A 22,705-nucleotide genomic window follows, 5' to 3' on the forward strand; every position below is an offset into this window, starting at 1 on the left:
ACCAGCTTAATTTAACTCGCCATGCCTTGGTTTCATGAGCATTTTTCACTCCCAACCATTGTCACTAGTTCTCTAATGTTTTTCCATTAAACTCCTAAGTAAAATATTTGTTCACGAAGTACTAGTTCTGACACCAAACTCCATTGCCGCATCCTCTCATCAAATTCTGAAAAGTCATGCCACCCAATCACAGAAGGAAAGGCACATAGCCAATTCTTCCTTTTATAATTCGGCTACAACCACAACAGAAAATTCAAAAGTTTACTGTAATAAAATGGGCGGGAAGAAAATTAGGTTCCTGGAGGTAATGAGGCAAACTGTCATTTCTGGAGTGTAAATACCCTACCATAGTGTGCCTGTCTACCACCAAGTGGCAGCCCAGGTCACCCAGGGCCTCGATCACACTCACTGCTGTTAGTGTATTACACCACTGCAGTGATTGTTTACCTTGCTTCATTTTGGTACATAATTTTCTTCAAGCAGTGATTGTTTTGTTGCATATATTCTTTCTGGCTGCTTTCTTTTTCGTTGTCGGTTAGCAAAGTCTTTCTGTTACCATCAAGGATCTTGGCTCACCATGATCTACCCGAGCAAGGTTACAGTATATATACACACACACACACACAAACATACACAAACACACGTGTATTACATAGATAAAATGTATCAACACTGTTGAGGCTTCTCAGACATTGTGAGTGTTCATTGGATTTTTGTTTTAAAATCCCTTGACGGGCTTACTGCAGACTGTCGAGTGTTGCTGCGAGGTGGACCTACCCTTGTTCCTCTTCACCCTCATGCTGAACACAGCAAGGGTCACGTGACTCGAGCTTGAACCTTAGGCGACCTAAGTCTGTGAGTGCCACCAGTGTGTTGCCAACATCAGAGTGAAGGCCAGACATCAACAAATGGGACCACTAAGATGGCACCTTCAAAATAAGGCTGATTGATTGATCCTATAAAATCTTAATTTTTTATATTTTTTTCATGTCATATCTATTTTTACAATACTGTACTGTATATGAAAATGGATATGAATTTTTCATAAGTCTTTTTTCAATATGTTGATATGATTTACATAAGCTTTATTCAACAAAGGCATTCTTAATGAGGAACATTCTATCAGTGTAATTTTGAAGCCATTACGATTGACAATGACATAATCACAGCTTATACTGATAGCCAAAGCAACAAATGAAACCCTTTCTTGAGACGTACTAATATTTTAACCTGTACATCACATTGAATAACTTGAGTCTAGTTCACCATCATATGCAGCTTCACATGACAATTCATCTGACTTGCTGTTAAAAATAAGATGGTTTTCAGGAGAAATATGTTCCATTTGAAATATTGTATGCTAAAGCTGTAGTTGAACAGATGCTGCATTTAAGTTGGCTGAAGTATTAGAGAATGTCAACATGCATAGAGTAAGCCAGTGATAGACTGTACAACATTTGCTTTAAGTGTATCAAGCTTATTGTAAATAAAGTGATAGGCAGTGCTTATCTCCTAAATACTTGACTGATTATAATTATAGTGAGGTGATGCTTCTATTTTATTAATCATACTACTGTGTATATTTATCATATCACTTCCCATTAACTAATACTATTGTTTTAATAATATTGATACTACTGTTATATTTTCATATAGTTAATCATCTACTATTTGCTCACCAAGTGGCTAAAATTGTCGCTGTTAAATCATGCTGTGAGATCCTTTTAACATATAGTACTATGCTTCAACATGTGAACCTTTACTAACATAATAACAAGAATGCATTTTTTCTCTTATATTCATGTTGTAAATATGATACTAATATTTCATTACTCTGTTATTACAGGTTATATACATTCACTAATAGCATGACTTCAGTGTTGCCTTCAGTAAATTGCCAATATAAATATAATCAGAGCTTAACAAATTATTGCTAATTAGTTTCTATGTAGCCTGTATATCATGGCTAATATAAAATTCAATATTAATAAATAATTTCATGATTTAAATTTTTACCTATATTTTTTGTTTAGTAGATTTATGACCTGGTTGACAATTTGCAATACCTCACAACATTCTTGAGCTAAAGCTAATACTTTACTAAGGCCACACTGAAAATACGAAATTGATCTATCCCAAATGCACATAACATTGCTTGTGAATTGGTAATAATCTCATAATTTTGTTTACTAATGAGTTCAAGTGAAAAGTAAGATGCTTCACAACTTCAGTAATGCAGTTTAATGTAAAATACGTTACGTTTGTGATATATATTGGCAGTGGGAAAGGTCATTAAGAATTCTTTCAACCAATCCAGGAGTTTTAAATGACGACTCGCTGTCCTGTTTATTTCAGTCCGCCTTAGCAGGATCGGCGCTTCAAGCGATCACTAGAAGCTCCGTAGGTAGTACTAGCAAGACCTTTGTACTGTATGTATAGTTGCTTCATTTATGCACCTTGTAACCCAGAGGTTAATATACTATTTCCTTTCTGACACACTTGTGTCATTTAATGTTTTGATATAAGAAAGTATGTTATCAACTAATTTTTAAATATAATTAGAAAACATACTTTATTTTTTATTTAAATGGCACAAATGTTAGTACAAAAAGTTTGGAACTAGAGTATATTATTGAAGGGTTAACTTGCTTGTGGGCCAAGATTTAAGGTATCTAAATTTATTATCTTCCCTTTTTCTTGATAATCACGAATTCGATGGTTTCATAGTCTTCTGCAAATGATACGGGTGATGGTTTTATTATCTAGGGTGTACTCTAACTGTAGCAATGTTGCTTTCTCCATATCTCGGTGATTGAGCCGTCCTGTGATTCCTCCCTAGATGCCTTGGCATTCGTGGTGGGTTATATGCAGTGGTAACTCTGTTTATTGTTTCATACATACAGGAATCTTCTTACAACAAAAATTAGGTCAAATATCTTTTCCCTCTGATCTTATAATGTTTTGTGTAAACTTTTCACAGTTAAGTGTGTTATCAGTCTTTGTGTTGTTAAAATGTATCAGAACTGCAATCGTATTTTATTTGCTACTTTTCATTCAATTAGATAAGATTTACAGTTGAGTTTTATCATATAAAACTCTTAATTATAAAAGAATAAGAACTAGCAAAGTTTAAAAATTATATCCCAAATTACAAGACGTTTTACTTAAAATTACTTCCAACTTGATCAATGTGATTACATGCAAAATTTAAGTGTATACAGTACTGCTTTTTTCAATACTAAAGTTTTCCTAGATAATTATTAGTCATATTAATGTACAATAGAAATTAAAGTTTGTTCAACAGATTCAGTCATAGAATTTAAAAAATGTGAGTATCATTTTTCTATAAAATTGTATTGGCTTCAATAAGAGTTAATACAAATATGTATAGATTGGAATAACATTAGAATAAATAGGGACCGGTATTCAATAAACATAATTTGACAAATTTGGGGAGGGTTTGAATTTTGGCTTTAGTTTATGAAAATATATTTCTAATATTGAAAATGTGTGCTCTTCCAGGAGAGTCAACAGCATTTTGAAAGGGAAGGGTTCTACTTAAGTTATATGGGTTAAAAACTAAAGGGGGTCTGAGTGGTTGCCCGCTTGACATTTCGGGCTTTAATTGGGCACTTTACCTACATTTTCTGACTGTAAATTTTGAGAGGGTCCAGGTGACAATTTATGGAATCATGCCCAAGACGTGACTAACAGTACAGACTATGAACATGAATACAGTGGTACCTCGCATAATGATCGCCCCAAAAGGCGAACATTTTAGGTAACGAACGGCCCGATCGGCGACAAATCGTCCCGTGTGGCGAACGCTCGTTTGAGTAATGTCAACACCATATGGTGGGGTCGCGCTGCTGCTTGCTCATTCTCGGATGCCTCCGACGATGCACATAAAATATGTTGTTCTTGTTTAAAGATGCTAATGATGCTGGGATATAAAGATGAGATGTTGCAAAGCATTGACGTTTTTAGAAAAAAAGAAAAAAAAATTCTGAAATACAACAAATGTCAAAAAAGGTTCGTTCGGTGTTTGACAGGTAGGCTGCTCCATTATAACAATCTTTCTTTGTTTCAAATGTGTTCCATTTGTTTTGTATTTGTCATTTGTCTCAATAATGGAGCAACCTACCGTACATACGCTGAACAAACCTTTATAACATTTTCCTTTCTTCAAATGTGTTCAATATTTATTTTTCATGTCTTATAGCAAAAGGTTCGTTCAGTGGTCGGCAGGTAGGCTGTTCCAGGTTTCTTACATAAAATTGTTTTAAATAATAAAAAATGAAGAATTTTGAAAACCAGAACAAATGTCAAAAAGGTTCGTTCAGTGGTCTACAGGTAGGCTGCTCCATGTTTCTTAAATAAAAAAAAAAAAAGTTGAAACAATTTGAAAAATGGACAAATGCCATAAAGGTTCGTTCAGTGTTTGTCGGGTAGGCTGTTCTATTATTGAGACGTAAATGACAAATACAAAACAAATGGAACACATTTGAAACAAAGAAAGATTGGTATAATGGAGCAGCCTACCCGACAAACACTGAATGAACCTTTTGCTATAACAAATATGAAAGACTAGGGCTGCTGGCTGGGTTAGTACTGTATGAGCAACCATTTGTGGCACACGTGCCTCTGGCTCCCAAACACCTGTTCGATACAGTGTTGAAAGATTGCGCTCAGTCGGTGAAATTCAGACCTTATTGTTTGAAAAACATTAGGGTCATAATATTGGTGAAGCTAGGCGCAAAAAGGACTTGACACAACAGTCGGATGCAAGTGATACAGCACCTATGAGGATGATACAGCAAGCGTATCCAGTTGTAGCTCTGATCCCCACCCTTGCCATCTCCAATTTATATAAATGATACATAGATGAATCGTTTTCTGCATTCAGTGATGATGCATCTGATACAAGTAGCATAAATGAACAGTGTTAGCAGCTTCCATGGTGGTGTTTTCAATAGATATTTTCAAGAATACCTGAATCTCTTCCTGACTGACGGACACTCTTTGAGGCTAGCTGAATCTCTTCCTGTGTGGGACCTTACAAAGCGATCTTTTCAAGACTACCTTACAATTTGAGCTTTTCTTATAATCGTTTCAATACTACCTTATGCTTTACAAGCTTGGCTACATACCACCTACAAGTACTAAAGCCAAGGGTGCACACGAGTGCGTTATTTGCAAGCACACAGAACGATGAAACAGGAAGCGAAAAACTGTCTGTAGCTGATGCAACGAGAGCAAAATCATGCCATGGACTACTTTGTTGATTATTACACAAAGCTGGAATATGCAGCAGTTGTGTGGTTCCCATATTGTAAGAAGCACATCAACAAACTGGAAATGTGCAAAGTCATGCAACTAAATGGCTCCCGGAACTGAAAGACCAGAGCTACGAGGAGAGGTTAGAGGCATTAAATATGTCAAAGCTGGATGATAGAAGAAGAAAAAAGAGGCAATATGATCACTTCTTACAAAATAGTAACGGGAACTGACAAAATTAATATGCAAGAATTCCTGAGACCTGGAACTTCAAGAACAAGAGGTCATAGATTAAAGCTAACTAAACAAAGCTGCTGAAAAAATATTAGAAAATTCACTTTCGCAAACAGAGTGGTAGACGGCTGGAACAAGTTAAGTGAGACGGTGGTAGAGGCCAAAACCGTCAGTAGTTTCAAAGCGTTATATGACAGAGTACTGGGAAGACGGAACACCATGGGCTTAGTTCTTTTGTAACTACACATAAGTAATTACCCCATTTCTGCTATACAATATGTTGGCCCTCAGCTAGTACAAACCTTTGTGCCTTCGTTCTTTGTTTAAACTGTTTCGTAAGGAAATGATTGCATGGTTCATTTAATCTTTTGAGGGATGATGTTTATTTTGATAGAAACTGTTCAAACTATTTCCGGTAATCATTCTAGATAACTTATTTTGCCCTATATGAACCATGATAAGTTTATGTGGATGGTCGAGTGTTACATGGTGGTAGCTATTAAGACGTCTTCAGCAAGTTTATGTAGTTGTCCTAATCAGTCTTCCTAGAAATTTTGATATGCAATAGAATTTTTGTTTCCTTATTCCACTGCATATACTTTATTCATACAATATTAAGAGAGAACAATATTTAAGTGTACAGTACAGTACTGTATTAGATATTACTAAAATTAAACTGTATTCAAAGTAGCTTTGTTTATTAATGTAAACAATTCTTTGGCAATCTAGATTGTTTCCTAGACCTTCATTTCTTTCCTTTAGCATTCTCATTATGTTGCATTTTTTATCCATCATCATCATCATCTCAAGCTTTAAAAGCTTCAAGATTTTTATTAATTTGTAGCTTTTAATGATTTTTGAAGCGAGTAATTTTTACAATGTCTGTCTTATGCTTTTTCTGTGTAATGATAAATCTTGCAGTATGACATCCAGGTCTATTTAGTAATACAAGTTATAACAATTTTTTCGTTGGTTCTTTTAAACTAGGCATTTGAAATTACATTTTGATTTGGATCTTGCCGATTGTTTAATGTGCACTCTTCATAGTAATTAACAGTTCTGCTCGTATAAATCTGTTTGGTTGTAAAATTGTGAAGAAAATATGTCTTGTCTTGTAACATTTTATCATTTCATAAGGGGAATTTCCTATTTATTCATCTTGGTCATAAAGGGTAGAGTATTTCAATGGTGTCTTTGGATTTTTCTGACATAACTCAGATCTAGGCACTAATGAGTAAAGTTTTGACATGCTTCATCTTTTTATAATCGAGCCACATAATTCTGGTGTCTGCCTCTTTTTATGATTTCCATATTGATTGGTTTTCTGCCATAGCATTTTTGTAACTAGGGCAGATGTTGCAGTTTATTTTGTAAGTAGATTTTTGTTTTGTGTTCCATTATTGTGTTGCCGACATGTATCATGATTACTGCTTAATAACTATGAATACTGGTTATAAGTGTGAGCTTGGTTTTGTGTGCTTAAATCAATTCCTTGTGTGAAGTTTGAAATACTATATTTATTAGAACCCTTTTTAGTGAAGAATAATGTAAACGATGAAAGAGCATATTAGTCATCATTGTCGTGATCAAACAGACCATCCCTCAAATAAAGTTTGTGTAATTAATGTCCATATATCCACACCCCCACCTGGATTGCCAGCTGTGTTGTAAGGCTTTTTTATATTAAGCAAATTTTCTGATTTTCTAAACCTGTGAAATTTTCTTAAAACTTAATAAACAATACTGTAGTTTATATTTTTATTTTGTAATGTATAAGATGACTGCTGATGGCCTATCAAGTTCATCTGGCATAGCCCATCTTGGTGTTTGCCACATTGTGCATGTGGATGGGTAAATCCAGATACCTGCTCGCGTTATTCCATCTTCCCCCCCCCAGTAGTTTGAAGCTACAGTATAATTTTAGAACCTCATTCTGTTTGATAGACAGTTCTATTGTAGACTTCCATGTATGTTTATGTATATATTATTTTCCCAAGTGATTGTGCAATTGTTATTTGTTATAAGGCAATATTTTATTACATATTACTGTAGTTCTTTAGGGAGTACGTAATTTATATATATTTTTTTCATCCAAAGTTTATTTCAGTGTGAATTTGTTTTTTCCTTCAATCATGTCTCTTATTCCACATAAATCTAATGTTGTTAGGTTATATTAAATGTTAATGCCCATAGTTTTTTTTTTTTTTTTTTTTTTTTTTTGCTGCTGCTGCTAGATTATCTTAATGCAAGGCAGATGATTGAGATTTGTTACCATGGATCATTTATCTTTATACATTGAGTGACAACCTTGGATAACTATTTACCAATTATTTTACGGTTTTGTTGCGTAAAATGGTTTCCCATTGTTGAAGACGGGTAGCCTGTTAGGCCTATTGTGGTTCGTCCTAATCCAATGATTAATCTTCGCCCGGATATAACCCCACAACAGTTGCCCGACTTCCAGGCACCTATTACTGCTAGATGGTGAACAGAGATATCAGGTGTAAGGAAACCTGGCCAAATATATCTTCATGTGATGATCACTGTGCTATAGACTAGAGCTTGTACTGAATGTGTTTTTGTTTTCTTTTGACACTGTTAATTAGCATCCAGGAAGAACAAAATTCCATGAAAAAAAGTCTTCCTTTTGTAGTTTAGCTGTAGTGGCTTGGAGATGTTTTGTAATTTTTTGGTGGTACTGTAATGAGGTGAGGTGCTGCATGGGAATAACTTGGTCTGTTTATTTTAATTCTCACTTTTTTTGTTTTTTGTGCTCACATGTATTGATGTGTCAATAGTGGTATTCATTACCAGTATGTATAATTTTGGAAATGTACGTATATATACAGGTGTGTAATTAGTTAAGTGTAGTTCATACGTCAGGCTGCGAGCAGCCGCGTCCAACAGCCTGGTTGATCAGTCCAGCAACCAGGAGGCCTGGTCGACGACCGGGCCGCGGGGACGCTAAGCCCCGGAAGCTCCTCAAGGTAACCTCAAGGTAGTTGCAGGATGAGCTATGCTCGTGAAACTACTGATGGTTTTGGCATCCACCACCTGTGTGCAATAACCCAAGTGTAGTTACAGGACAAGAGCTATGCTTGTGGTGTCCCATCTTCCCAGCACTCTGTCATATAGTTCTTTGAAACTACTAACAATTTTGGCGTTCAAAATTTTTCACTTATTCTAACCGTCTACTACTTTGTTTGCAAAAGAAAATTTTCTAATATTTTTCCAGCCCCTTTGTTTCCTTGCCTTGAATCTGTGACTTCTTGTTCTTGAAGTTGCTGGTTTCAGGAATTCCTCTGTCAATTTGGTTGATTTCTGTTATTATTTTGTAAGTGGTGATCATATCACCTCTTCTATCTTCTAGCGTTGGCATGTAAAGCCTCTAGCCTCTCTTCTGAACTCTTATTTTTCAGTTCTGAAAGCCATTTTGTATCATGCCTTTGCATCTTTTCCTCTCTATTGATGTGCTTCTTGAGATTTGGGCACCATGCAACTACTGCAAATTCCAATTTTAGTCTCACAAAAGTCATGAACAGTTTCTTTAGTATTTCATCATCCAAATAATTATAAGCAATTCTGAAGTTGGATAGCAATACATATGCTCTTTGTAAAATGTTCTTTGTGTTCTTTTGGTGACGGTCTACTATCCAAAAGCACCCCTAGATTTCTTTCTTTGCTAGAGTTGTTTAATTCCTTTCCACATAATTTGTAAGTCGTGTGTGGTCTAATTTTTCCTATTCCACATTCCATAACATGGCATTTCTTCACATTGAATTCCAGTTGCCACAAGCATTCCAAGCACTTGTATTATCTAGGTCAATTTGAAGGGCAAAACGATCATCTAGGTTTCCTATTATCCCTAGTAGCTTAGCATGATTAGCAAACATGTTCACATAATTCCATATTCCTTCTGGTAGATTGCTTGTTTATATTGACAATGAACATTATTGGTGTAAGAACTGAACCCTGTGGTGGTACTCTAGTTACACTCCTCAAATCAGATACATTCTCTGATTACTGCCCTCATCTGTCTTGTCAGTTAAAAAAAAAATCATCTATGTCAGAAGTCTCCCTGTCACCCCTCCAGCATGTTCCAGTTTCTAAAACAAGCTCTTGTGTAGGATTGTCAAAAGCCTTTTTTAGGTCCAGATAGACAGTCAACCAAACCATCTCTTTCCTGTAGAATATCTGTGGCTCAATCATAAAAAACTAAATAGATTTGTTACACAGGATCTTCCTTTTTAAAAACCATACTGTCTGTCTGTCATGTCATTACTCTCCAGGTGTTCTACTCATTTGGTTTTAACTATTTTTTCCAGTGTTTTTACTACTATGCTTGTTAATGATACAGTATGTGTCATTAATTTGGAAAGTTTTCTCGGCTACCATTTTTGTAGACTGTAACTATGTTTGTTTGGAATGCTCAGCTCAGTTGCACATGTTTGCAGAACCCAAGGTGAAACTCCATCTGATCCAACTGCTTTATTTCTTCCTAGTCCTTTGAGTAAATTTCCACTTCATCTTGAGATACCCCTATGTACTCTATGGTGTTCTCTGGAATTGGCATTGTAAAGCTCTCTGAAAACCTCATTTTGTACAAACACACTTTGTAACTGTTCATATAGTGTTTCGCAGTACACATTTCTTTTCATTCTCGGTAAACCTGTTCTCCATTTTCAATCTCTGGATTTTATCCTTTACATGCAGCTTGTTTTTAATGGATTTATAGAAAAGCCCTGTGTCAGTTTTACATTTGTCTGCTATACGTTTCTCCAAACTTACTTTCTGCCTCTCTCCTCACTGTTGTGTAATTGTTTTTTGCTTGCTTGTAGTACTGGTATGTCTGAGGGTAGGCCTCTTGTACCCATTTTCTTATCTTTTCCTCTCTGGCCCCTCTCACAATTTCTATTGAATTAATCCTGTTTTCTGTTTCTATGATTTGGGTATAAATTTTGTGTGCCTGAATCATATATTTCATAGAATTTGGCATACATCTCAGTGTCCGTGTTGTTGGTTGTGTGTGTGTGTGTGTGTGTGTGCACATGCTTGCATGGTTGTGCACAAGTGTGCATGTGTGCACTTACTTTACATGCATACATATAAGCCTAAACCTTATAATGGCAAAGCACATATTTTGCATGCAAATATATACTGTACATGGATATAGTGGTTCCTAGCATGACTACCAATTGCATTCAGTGATTGGATGGTGATGCACCTGATATGGTCTACATCTGTTTACTAATGCCCTGGAAGGAAACTAAGGGACTCAAGATTTTGTCAAAATATGGCAGACGAGTGACAGAGGTCTCTTAGTGTTAAATGGCATCATCCTAGAATGGGTGGGGCTTTTGAATAAAACAGGGCTTGTACTTCGATAAAATCTTCAGTAAATCTGATACTGTTGGCAGTGCTAGTCTTATGGCTTTTTGCTCTCATCTTCGCATCCTGAGTGAAATATGGTACCTTTTGAATATCCTGTGAAAAAGACTATTAGTAGTCTTTTTTTTTATACTTTATGCCACAGAGCCCTACCCCCTACAGTTTGACTCTTCCTGTTGGGGAGTTGAGCTGAGATTGAAAACCTAAACCAAGAGGTTAGTAGAATAATTTCTAGCATTTTCACTCATAATTATCATAGGTTTACTGGTAAATGCCTTCATAAATTCAAGGTTGTTCCTCGTGTTCCATGGTCTCATTCTCTGTCGTATTGCTTTGTTTTTATGTCTAGTCCTGTGCAAGTGGTGGTGATATTCATTACTGTGATAACCACCATAATATGTTATGCCCTAGCTTGAAATATTCCTGAACCTTGTGTGGTGTGCTGCCTTATGTGCCCTACCTAGTCCTTTGTTTTGAAGAAATGTCATAGTTTGTATATAATACTGTAATTACCCTGTACAGTACATTTAAATCTTTGAAGTAAGGTACTGTACTTTAAACATAATTTTATGCAATTGAAGTTTACCGACATTAAATTTTTAAAGTGCAAATTTTTAGATATTGTATTGTGCCAACTTTAGCAATCTTTATGAGCAAGAATGTTACTTGATTTTATTATAATTTTAGTTTTGTGTATTTTTCAGTCCGTGAGCTGCGCATGGGTCATAAATCCAGGAACTGTGTTGTTGGCTACCCAATTCTTCCTTCATTTATGCGAATACCAAAGGATGAGGATGAAGAGGAGTATTGAATTCAGGCCTGGATGAATATTGCATGATGCCATCGCATACTGTTCCAACCTCCTCAATGTGTCTTGGTTATCCTATATACTGTATGTATAGTATTACCCTGACCTCTGCACTCACGGCAGTGTAGTCGCAGATTAAAAATTTGTGATTTCCCCAAGTTATTCATTGTGTTGAGTCAGTCTGCAGTATAAGTATGTTAACATTATAAATTTTTTTCATTTGGTGAAAATATATAACTATTTCAGTTTTCTTTTTTGTATACAAAGATTTATTTCTTTATTTTATAAAATACCTCTCAAATCAGCACACACATTTTCTGGTATCTGTTACTGTACATGGCGTTAAGTATGAGCATGTTTGCGATGGTAACCTGCAGCCCTAGGCCAAACGTCTGGTCAGTTGAAACCACCCTTCCATTTTCGTCGACTCTCCCTCATTATGCCCCGTCAGCACCAGGAAGCTAACCCAGCCTGCCAAAGACTAGGATGTTTGCAAATGATGTTGGGATAGAAAAATAATTTTTATCACGGCTTTCCTTTTAATGTGACATTCTATATCTCGAGAACATAATTAATTAATTTTTTTTTATCCTTATTTACCCTTTGAGGTTGGATCCTCGCTCAAGTGAACTTTTGTCACACCAAACAGCTTCTGGATATTGGGCACAAAATGAATGGATGGGTGTAGTATGTATTCGGAAGTATAGTAGACATACAAGGTTGACAAGGAAACTTTTGTATCATTTTAGAACTATATACTATAACTGTTTACCTAGTCTGAAAAGGTAAATCATGATTATAGATTTGTTACTTATTTTAATTTTTGTAAAGATTATAGTTGTATGGATGAATTTTTAGATAGTATTGAGTCTTATTATTGTTACCTGGGGACCTACTAACACTTGACTCAACACAGTGTGTTTGATGTGTGTCAAAGCTGGTATCCAGTCCGATGTGATAAGCTCAGAGGTTATTAGTTTACACAAGATTAAGTAAGGTTCACTTTTCTAAAACATTCACCATAACCAATTATGCACATTTCATATTTTGTATGGAACTGTGAACCTTATAGAATATTGAAGTACAGCTTATAATCACTGTTTATTTTAAATATATCTCCTAGTACTTTCAACTTTGATTTAGAACTTATAAGTCAATCAAACAGGTGCTCCTTTGATCACTGCCGACAATGCTAAGATGTCATTTTATATCTGTGTTGAAATTTAAACGGGAAGGATCTCGCTATTGCAGAATGAAAGAGTTAACCTGAATTTTATGAACCTCAGTGTGGCAGTACTATTTATCTTTTAACTTGCAGTAAATTAGTCTGATACTGATGGAGGTAATTTCTTCAGCAAAGGTCTGTTTTACTACAGGATGAAAAATGCTTGACCTGTGTTGTCTGTAATGAAGCTTATATTTATTGCTTTGGTGGAGGTGAGGCGTTTTCTCTTGGATTGCATTGAAGATGTAACTTTTGTTTTCCGAGTAATGAGTTTAGCAACAACTTAATTCCATGGCAAGGTCCTCAATTACATAGGCTCGATTACAGGCAACTTTTCTAACATTCTGTGATAGGGATAATAGCATTTTTTTAAGCCACTCTACTCATTATGAATGAGTTTATGAAAAAGTACTGTTTCACTTTCATGAGTATATTAATGACCGTCTTGTAGCAGATGTACAAGTATTAAATTCTTGTCTTTTACTATGCATTTCTTATATGAGCTTCGCTTTTAATGGATATTTTAGACTAAAAGATTTTGGAAAATTGAGTCTTATTAAGAATTTATTTTACAACAATGGAAAGGGAGCTTCACCTGTGTATTTTCATGTTTAATTAGAAACATTGTATATGTCTACTATTAATATGAGTTCCCATGTTATATAAATGATAAAGGATTTCTACTGCAAAAGCAAAGTGTACTCTTTATTACAGGTTCCATCAATATTTATGTTGTACAATATTGTACATATGCATTCAGTAAAGTTTTCTTTCCATAAACTCTGTCTCTTTTTACATCTTTAGTTTTCCCAATTATTGAATGAATAGGCACTATAAGATATATAGTGTATTCAAAGTGGCTCTTTATAGAAAAATTGTCTTGACTCTCAAAAAGGGGTCATCGTCAATTCATGATCTCCTTGGCCACCACAATTACTCGAATAAATTGTATAAAAAATAAGGTGTAAAATTATATGGTCTGCTTTCATAGTTCTTCAAGAGGTTATTTACAAGACTAAGTAAATCATAATTTTCTGACCCTGATGTCCCTATTATGTTCTAGAGTTCCTCTAGTGAGACTTTAGTTGTTGAGAAAATAAAAACTTTGATTTTTTTAATCACTTTTATAGGCCATTTAAATATATTTGTATTTTTTTTACTTTTAGCAAAGTTGTACTGTTGGGAACAAAGAAAACAAAATGATTGCCAGAGATTATGCCAATAAATGTCAGGATAAATTACCCAAGCATCCCTCATTTCCTGCTGGAGTCATTACAACTTTGACTATTGGATCCTTCATCGAGCATGTCGAGTACCTCTGGCAAGGTCTTGCAAGAAACTTAAAAATTAAAGAGAAACAATTATGAAAATTTTAAAGTTGGGGCTGTGTGTGATGAATATTTGTCTGTTTATTGTGTTTAGCACTGTACAGGGATTTCACCTTCAGTATATGCAAATGGCAAACTATACAGCAATTACATTTGACTAATTAGAAAATATCTACTTGCTGTACTAAGTACAGCTCATTACATAGGCCATTACAAGATTTAAATTTCAAATACTTTATCACAGTCAAGCCTGGCCTCGGGCCGGGCTTGGGGAGTAGAAGAACTCCCAGAACCCCATCAACCAGGTATCAACCAGGTAATATCGCTATGAAACTTCCGAGAATCAGGAGCAAATATATTACTGTACTGTTAATATAGTTGTTACCGTACTTACCCTCCCAGGCTATGAAAAGATACTTGATCAAGGAACTTGGCTGGTCGGTGAATTGTACGCCCTGCTCGTGTAAGCCCTTGAAGTTTACCACTACTACTTTGCTGCTGTCATCTAACTGGAGTTGTAGGGTGGAAGGTCAAGCTGGATCATCTTTGGTCATGGATCAGGTGGTGGTGCTACAGGTAACTGGTTAAAAGTGTATGTCATTGGTGAGGAAATATCTGGGGCAGCTTTACAGTGTGCTGGTTTTAGGCGAGTGATTAAGATGTTTTCCTGCTTCAGTGTTTGAGAAACCAATTTAAGTGGTGCCTCATAAGGGGACCACTTAATATCAAATATCGTCATTATTTCCTGGTCACACGAAACACTTAGTAGATTCTGGGAAGCATGTACCCCCGGGTGTGCTAGGGAAGTGAATTGCTGAGAATATTTTCCAGCAAAACTGGGCAGGAATATAGGACCTAAGAGTTCCCATCAGGGAGGTGTCAAAGGCTATTACCACCACCTTCCATGAGAATATCGATGAACTGGAGAGCTGTGTTGGATGTTCATATTAGCTGCAGCTCTGGGTATTCACATTGGGCCTTGGCGATTACAAAATCGTCCACCTGAGCAAAGTTTTTATAGGACCTAGCTTAAGGTGGGCTGAGACAGTGCATCAACTATGATGATGATAGTTCCGTTGACATGGCTGATCTCGGAAGTAAATTGGGAGATGAATCCTAGGTGGCGGGCTACTCTAGGAGAGTGAGAATCGCCCTTGGCTGTCAGTGTGTACGTGAGTGCTTTGTGGTTTGTGAGGACATAAAATTCTTGCCCCTTGAGGTGAAAATGTTGAATGGCCGTGAACATGGCAAGAAGTTCCCCATATATACAGTATACTGTGTATGTATATATATGTATAATACTTTATATATATATATATATAATATATAAAATTGTGTGTAGTTGTAAGTCACTGGATATTGGAGATCCACTTGAAACATGGAAGACAGCTAATGCGAACTTCAGGCCAGTGTCTCTAACTTGTAAACCATGCAAGATGATGGGGAAGATTGTGAGGAAAGCCTAGTATTGCATCTTGAGACTAGGGACTTTGTGATGCACAACCAACATGGATTCTGGGATGGCAAATCTTGCCTCACAAGTTTAATAGAATTCTACGACCAGGTGACAAAGATTAAGCAAGAAAGAGAAGGGTGGGCAGACTGCATTTTCTTGGACTGTTGAAAAGCCTTTGACACAGTACCTCATAAGAGGCTGGTGCATAAGTTGGAGAAACAGACAAAAATAACTGGTAGGGTGCTTCAGTGGATAAGGGCATACCTAAGTAATAGGAAGCAGATAGTTACTGTGAGAGATGAGACCTCAGAATGGCGTGATGTCACCAGTGGAGTCCCACAGGGTTACATACTTGGACCTATCTTGTTTCTGATATATGTAAATGATCTTCCAGAGGGTATAGACTTATTCCTCTCAATATCTGCTGACAATGCCAAAATTATGAGAAGGATTAAAACAGGAGGACAGCATGAGCCTTCAAGATGACCTGGAGAAACTGAAGGAATGGTCCAATAAATGGCTGTTAGAGTTTAACCCAAGCAAATTATAATAATTAATAATTTGTTCATTGTGTCAGGGGACAGGCAGCCAGTGTATTCATACACATTCAGCTTATATCGAGGTCCCTCACCCAAGGTTTAATTACTGACCCCACCCAGGATGCAACCCAACAACAAGCTAACTCCTGAGTACCTACTTACTTCCTGAGTATCAGGAGGCCAGATACAAGGTACCATTTGAGAAATGAAATTCTTCAAGAATCAGAGAGTGAGAAAGACCTGGGGGTTGATATTGTGCCAGACCTGTCCCCTGAAGCCCACATCAAGCTGATATCATCAGCAGCATATGGCAAGTTGGCCAACATAAGAATGACCTTTATAAACTTGTGTAGGAATCATTCAGACCCTGTATACCACATATGTCAGATCAATCCTGGAGTATGCAGTTCCAACATGGAGTCCGTATCTCATCAAGCACAAGACTAAATTAGAGAAGGACTAGAGGTATGCCGCCAGACTAGTACCCGAGTTAAGGGGTAGGAACTACGAGAACTAAACCTCTCATTGCTGGAAGACACAAGAGTTAGGGCAGACATGATCACCACATACAAGATTCTCAGAGGAATTGATAGGGTAGATAAAGGCAGTTTATTTAACACAGGCCACGTGCACAAGGGGACACAGGTGGATAATGAGTACCCAGATGAGCCATAGAGATATTAGAAAGAACTGTTTTAGTGTCAGGGCAGTTTAGAAATGAAATGCACTAGGCAGTGATGTGGTGGAGGCAAACTCCATGCACAGTTTCAAATGTAGATATGATAGAGCCCAGTAGGCTAAGGAATCTGTAGACCAGTTGACTGACAGTTGAGAGGCAGGACCAAAGAGTCGAAGCTCAGCCCCCGCAAGCACAACTAGGTAAGTACACATTGCCCCTCCTGGCACCTGCATTACATTGCTCTGAGAGTTATGATGAGAACCTTGATGTAAACATGACTCACAGATTAGTTGGAATAGAGCCTTGAGTCACTCTATTAATGTAGGACTCACAGTTCGCAGCTCTTAATTTAGCACCCATCTCACGGTCCATGATGGATGAGGTGCCAACACTGGAGAAGCATAATTGGCTTATTATAAGGATGGGTTTGAGCATAATTTAAAACACATTGCGAAATGTGAGGTAGTTTGATACAAAATAGCTAGAGCTGGAACATGTTTAGGTACGTGTACGTGTCTGCTAACGGATTCGAAAGACAGAAGTGGGCACTAAGCGCGACAACTGAGCGTACAGGGATGCCCCACCAATTTCACCAGTGCGTCATACGTCAGGAAGCCGCCGCTGCGTCATAAGCCATGCGCAAATGTTGACGTCACTGAACCGATGTAAACTCGCTGGCCCGCCTGAGTTCATCAGGCACTGCCCGGCGTGAAATATTGTCCGGGATTTACACTCTCCGCTTGTTGCTGAGCATTTCCGGAGTAAACACTGACTGCTTGATATTAACCATGTCTAAAAAGGAAGACAATCGTGAAGGAGCATCAGTCCTCGCTAGTTAAGTGCGCGAAAGTTGAAATATAGACCCCATTACAAATGGATTTGAATTTTGTTCATAAGGACTACGAATGTTGATAATAATAGTAGCAAACAAAGTTAACTTTGTCGTTCTATTTGTCGTCCACAAAGAACAAAGACAATCAACAACTTGATGAAACTTCATCAAGTTGATGAAAAAAAATGAAGTCTGGGGGACATAATTTCCACAAATTATGTCCCCCATTCACATAATCTAGGACTCTAGGATAACTGCATAAATGCAGATGTGTTAATAGAACAAATCCAGTTTCCTAACTCATCAGTCAAAATCTTTTGTCTTTAATGATGACTTCAACCCTGTGAATGACTTTGATGTTCCCAATAAAGGCTGACTTCAGTCTTCTTCCACTGATACTCTGGGAGTAATATAAAGTGTTGTGGTATAAAATATGGGTTATGGCCTATGTAAAGGACATTTTGGTCTACAATCACAACTGGGTGTATAATGTGCTGTATGGTCAACAAAGCCCGCGAGTCCCACAGTCGTAATTTAATATCCTAATTCAATCCTATATGTACATTTTCTGTTAAATTAACTTGCTCACAAAAATATTAAATCTCTCAGCAAAAAAATTGTGTTGCAACATAATTTGTTTAAAAAAAAAGTTATGTATTGTGTAGAATAAGTTACATAATGTGTGGGAGTTTAAACTTTTAAATCAAATGTAGGCCTATTGGAACAGGTTGTTATGTACTAAAATAAAGTGATGCAGAAAAACATAAAAGGCTAAAACTTTACTGTAGTCTAATGTGCTGAAATTTACAAATATTTGTAGTGTAATGTATTGCAAGTCATAACCAGATGTGCTGTCCACAATTTCAACGGCTGATAGATGTACACGACATTACAAGTTATTACCAGGAAATGTACAAGGTGTTACAAGTTATAGCCAAGTTGACCAGACCATACACTAGAAGGTGAAGGGACGACGACGTTTCGATCCGTCTTGGACCATTCTCAAGTCGATTCTTACAATCGACTTGAGACTGGTCCAGGACGGACCGAAACGTCGTCGTCCCTTCACCTTCTAGTGTTTGGTCTGGTCAACATACTTCAGCCACGTTATTGTGACTCATGGCTTGCATACAGCCAAGTGACAGAGTGCATTACAAGTTATAATAACCAAGCCATGTAAAGTGTTGTTCAGAGCAAAAAGCGGCCACCGTCACACTTGCCTACCACTGGGGAAGAGCTTAAACTTACACAGATTAATCCTTTTGTGTTAATTGTGTCTTCCAAGTCTTTGTGTCCAACCATCGCTCATTATAATGAGACAATTTCTCTCTGCGATTCATTATTTAAATGAAAAGAGAAAACAGGGCTGGCTTCATATTGTAGACAGATGAGTGAGTAAGGAATACATCATCAATTAATCAAGTTTACTCCTATTCAGAATTATTTTAAACAATAAACTCGTTGAAATTTCGAAAATCCTGTGGAAATCGGCGCATAAACACGTAATTGACGATAATCGTATTTGTTATTAATTTGTTGTATTTGTTCAAAGCCATTTCTGGTTTAAATAGGGTGTTATTATATCGTCACAAAATAATTACCAACGACAAGGTGACGTCACTACATAATCATCAGCGTTATTTTGACGTTACAACATAATCATCAAGGAACCGAGACATTGGCGGGAAGATTAAGCGACTCCGTCGGATAAGACATAAACAATAAATAATGAACCAAAAGTATCCACACAATAATTAAAGGTTAATTAATGAACAAAAAGTATTCACACAATAATTAACGGTTAATTAATAAAAACTATATTAATAACAAAAAATAACAAAAAGGACTAATAATAACCGTATAAAGAACACAAATAATCTTCAACATAACACAAACACGTAACCTAACCTACGCTTGACATTGAATTTTATTGTATAACACTATTAATTTATATATGAGAAAAAAATTATTATTATTACACTTTGTTAAAATTGACGGATGAGTTTCAGGGGATGGCCGCTGCTCGTTATGTTCGAGGAATGTTCGAACGTCATCAGTTAAGAGAAGTGTGTAAAGCGTTTTTCACATATAAACAGAGGGTTGGGCAGCTGCAGGGAATGAACACTTGGCCATTGTTGATGTGAGCGGGCTGAGTTTACGATATGAAAAAAAATATACAGTACCTGTATATTAATAATTCAGTCGTGTCATCATTGTGTTTCGAGATTCGTCGTTTAAGTCTTGTTGGCTCAAATTATCGATTAAACGTTCAACGATTTATAAAATCGGTAACTAAGACAAATGCAATAAATATATATAAAAATAACAAATTCTATACAAAATATAAAACTACGCGTAAAAAAAGACCTAACAACAGTGACAAGACGAAATTTGTGAAAGAACAAATGAGTCGAGGACTCGGAGTTGTTCAACTCTGGTCTCATTTTGGCAATGTGAATAGATTCACAGACGTTAAAGTTTCTCAATAAAAGCTGGAAGTCAGTACTTTGAAATCTCTGCGAGTGAAAGGGTGATTCGTGTCTTCACAATGATCTCGTAAAGCAGAGGATACACCTTGCCTAAGGAAGCAAACCAAGAGATACCTGTAAGTTCACAGATACAGTATTTAGTACTCACCTAGTTGTGCATGTGTGGGTTGAGCTTTGGCTCTTTGGTCCCGCCTCTCAAATGTCAATCAACTGGTATACAGATTCTGGAGCCTATTTATGCTCTATCAGATCTACATTTGAAACTATGGAGTCTGCCTCCACCACATCACTGCCTAATGCAGTGTATCGTGTATCTTAGTGTATCGTGAGGTATTCCCACAGGACCGTATTGCCCAATAGGCCAAGTGGGCCATGGCCTGGGGCCTACTTGAACAAGGGGGCCCACCAACGCATTTTTTCTATCATACAAATAACCAAATATTAAATATTACCTGGAGTAATAAATTACTTGGTAACACTGCCCGATTAATTTGTGTGTACTGTAGACGTTATTGAACGGGTTTTCATGTAATGTAGACGTAAGTGTACGGGTTTTCAACGTTCTCGCTTAGTTGTGCTTGTGGGGGGGAGAGGGGCGAGCTCTGGCTCTTTGGTCCCGCCTCTCAACCGTCAATCAACTAGTGTACAGATTCCTGAGCCTACTGGGCTCTTATCATATCTACATTTCAAACTGTATGTGAAGTCTGCCTCCACCACATCACTGCCTAATGCATTCCACCTGTTAACTACTCTGACACTGAAACGTGTCACACAATCGATGAGGAGCAGTAGCAAAGTTCAGAGTATTACTTGTTTTTATTTACTAATCATTCAAGATAAATTAACCAATCTTTATACACAAGTGATTGTTTACTGTTGTCGGAAATTTATAGCTTCAAGAATACGGGAGGAACAGAAATGGTTGGGCGCGTTTTCTATCACCTAATGCCTGTTCACCTGTCGGTAAACAAGCTCTCACTACCTGAGAGAATGTGAACATTTAAAAGATATTAGAAATATGGGGTGTATATAAACCCCACTTTGTTTGAGTTAGGAAAACAATATTTGGAACTCCTGTGCCGTAAAACCTCTCAAGTTATTCAGTTACTGTGTCCAATATATCCTTATAATTTTGCTATAAACAGGACCTGCCATGTATGGACTAGGCTTACTGCAGTGTCACTTTGTTCTTGTGGTTTTATTTAACCGCCATTTTCCCTCTCATTTAGAGCGCCACGTCCCCTTTCTCAAAGAGCGCCACGTCCCCCCTCTCTACTAGCGCACCACCACGTCCCCCTCTCTACTAGAGCATTACGTCCCCCTCTCTACTAGCGCACTACCACTATGTACTCTCTCTCCTACAGCACACCCACCATAGCACCACCACCATTTTTACCTCGCCAAATACGCGGCAACACCCACCTCCTCTTTTCCCTGGGGACCGGCCCTTACTTAGAGCGTTGTCTGGTAATCAAGACACAGCCACATGCGGTGTCCCAGGCCTTCCCCGGGGCCCCGCCCCGCCCCATGGGGCCCCGCCTCACCCCATGGGGGCCCCGCCTCCCCGCCTCACCCCATGGGGGCCCCGCTTCCCCGCCCCGCGCCACTGTACACACGCACGCACGCCCATCATCGTCTTAAGTGTGATTAAAGTACAGGAGAGGAGCTGGCCAGGATTATGGACGGTGACGGAGCCTCATCTTCTTGATAACTCTTCTGGAGGTGCCGCAGGCATACCCGGAGCAGGTGTTATTGCTGCCATAGATGGTACTAGTGTAGTTTTATCTTATTGTGCCATTCTTATCATAGATCGCACTGCTGTAGCTATATTTGAGTGTCATTGTTGCCATAGGCGGTATAACCATTTCTGAACGTTTGCGTTCTGTATCAAACGTTTGTCTTTCCATATATTTTTCTATCCATACACGTTTCTTTCCCTCGAGAGTTTTGACCTCTACTTGCGTTTCCATCCTTTTAGTTATATTGTTCTCCACTCGCGCTTTTAGTCTCCAATTTTCAGACGTTTATACTCCAGACACGAGTTGGTTTATGCAATCCTGCTTCTGTTCCACCGCGTATTTTCTTCCCACACTCGCGTTTGTCAGTATATATACGTTTTAGTTCAACATATTGTATTTGTTTAGTATATACGTGTATATACAACAAACGTGGGTATATAATATACGTGTGTATAGTTATATACGTGTGTGTATAGTTATATTCGTGTGTATACAACACATGTTTCGTCATTCCACACACGTTTTTTGTCTCTCCTCATGCTTTCTGTCGTTCCACATACGTTTTTGTCAAAAACGTTTTTTATAATCATATCGTTATGTGGCTTAGAGTACAGTAAATCTGTAATTTCATTGAGGCATAGTTACTATGCCTCGATGCCAGCTAAACTCTCGGGTTCCCAGCAGACACCTGGACTGAGCTACCAAAACTAG

At 37.4% G+C, this 22,705-nt stretch overlaps 1 protein-coding gene across 23 annotated transcripts in view; it reads left to right on the plus strand.

Moving 5' to 3' along the window:
* The window catches only part of tmod (tropomodulin), a 134,475-nt gene extending 120,763 nt beyond the window's left edge, over window positions 1–13,712 (plus strand). For 10 of the 23 annotated variants that reach the window (XR_006774979.2, XR_011223960.1, XR_011223961.1 and 7 more), the window contains one exon: window positions 11,604–13,712. Coding sequence is in view for 14 of the 23 variants with exons in the window: in XM_045769228.2 (XP_045625184.1) it covers window positions 11,604–11,710 (107 nt within the window). In the remaining 9 variants the exon portion in view is untranslated. Of the gene's footprint in view, window positions 1–746; window positions 856–2,355; window positions 2,405–11,586 lie in introns of those variants that run through there. The other 13 variants (XM_045769233.2, XM_069310756.1, XM_069310759.1 and 10 more) reach the window with 7 other exon arrangements.
* Window positions 13,713–22,705: the final 8,993 nt, after the last annotated feature.

This window comes from Procambarus clarkii, chromosome 68 (assembly GCF_040958095.1).
Source record: "Procambarus clarkii isolate CNS0578487 chromosome 68, FALCON_Pclarkii_2.0, whole genome shotgun sequence".
In the NCBI taxonomy this organism is placed as follows: Eukaryota; Metazoa; Arthropoda; class Malacostraca; order Decapoda; family Cambaridae; genus Procambarus; species Procambarus clarkii.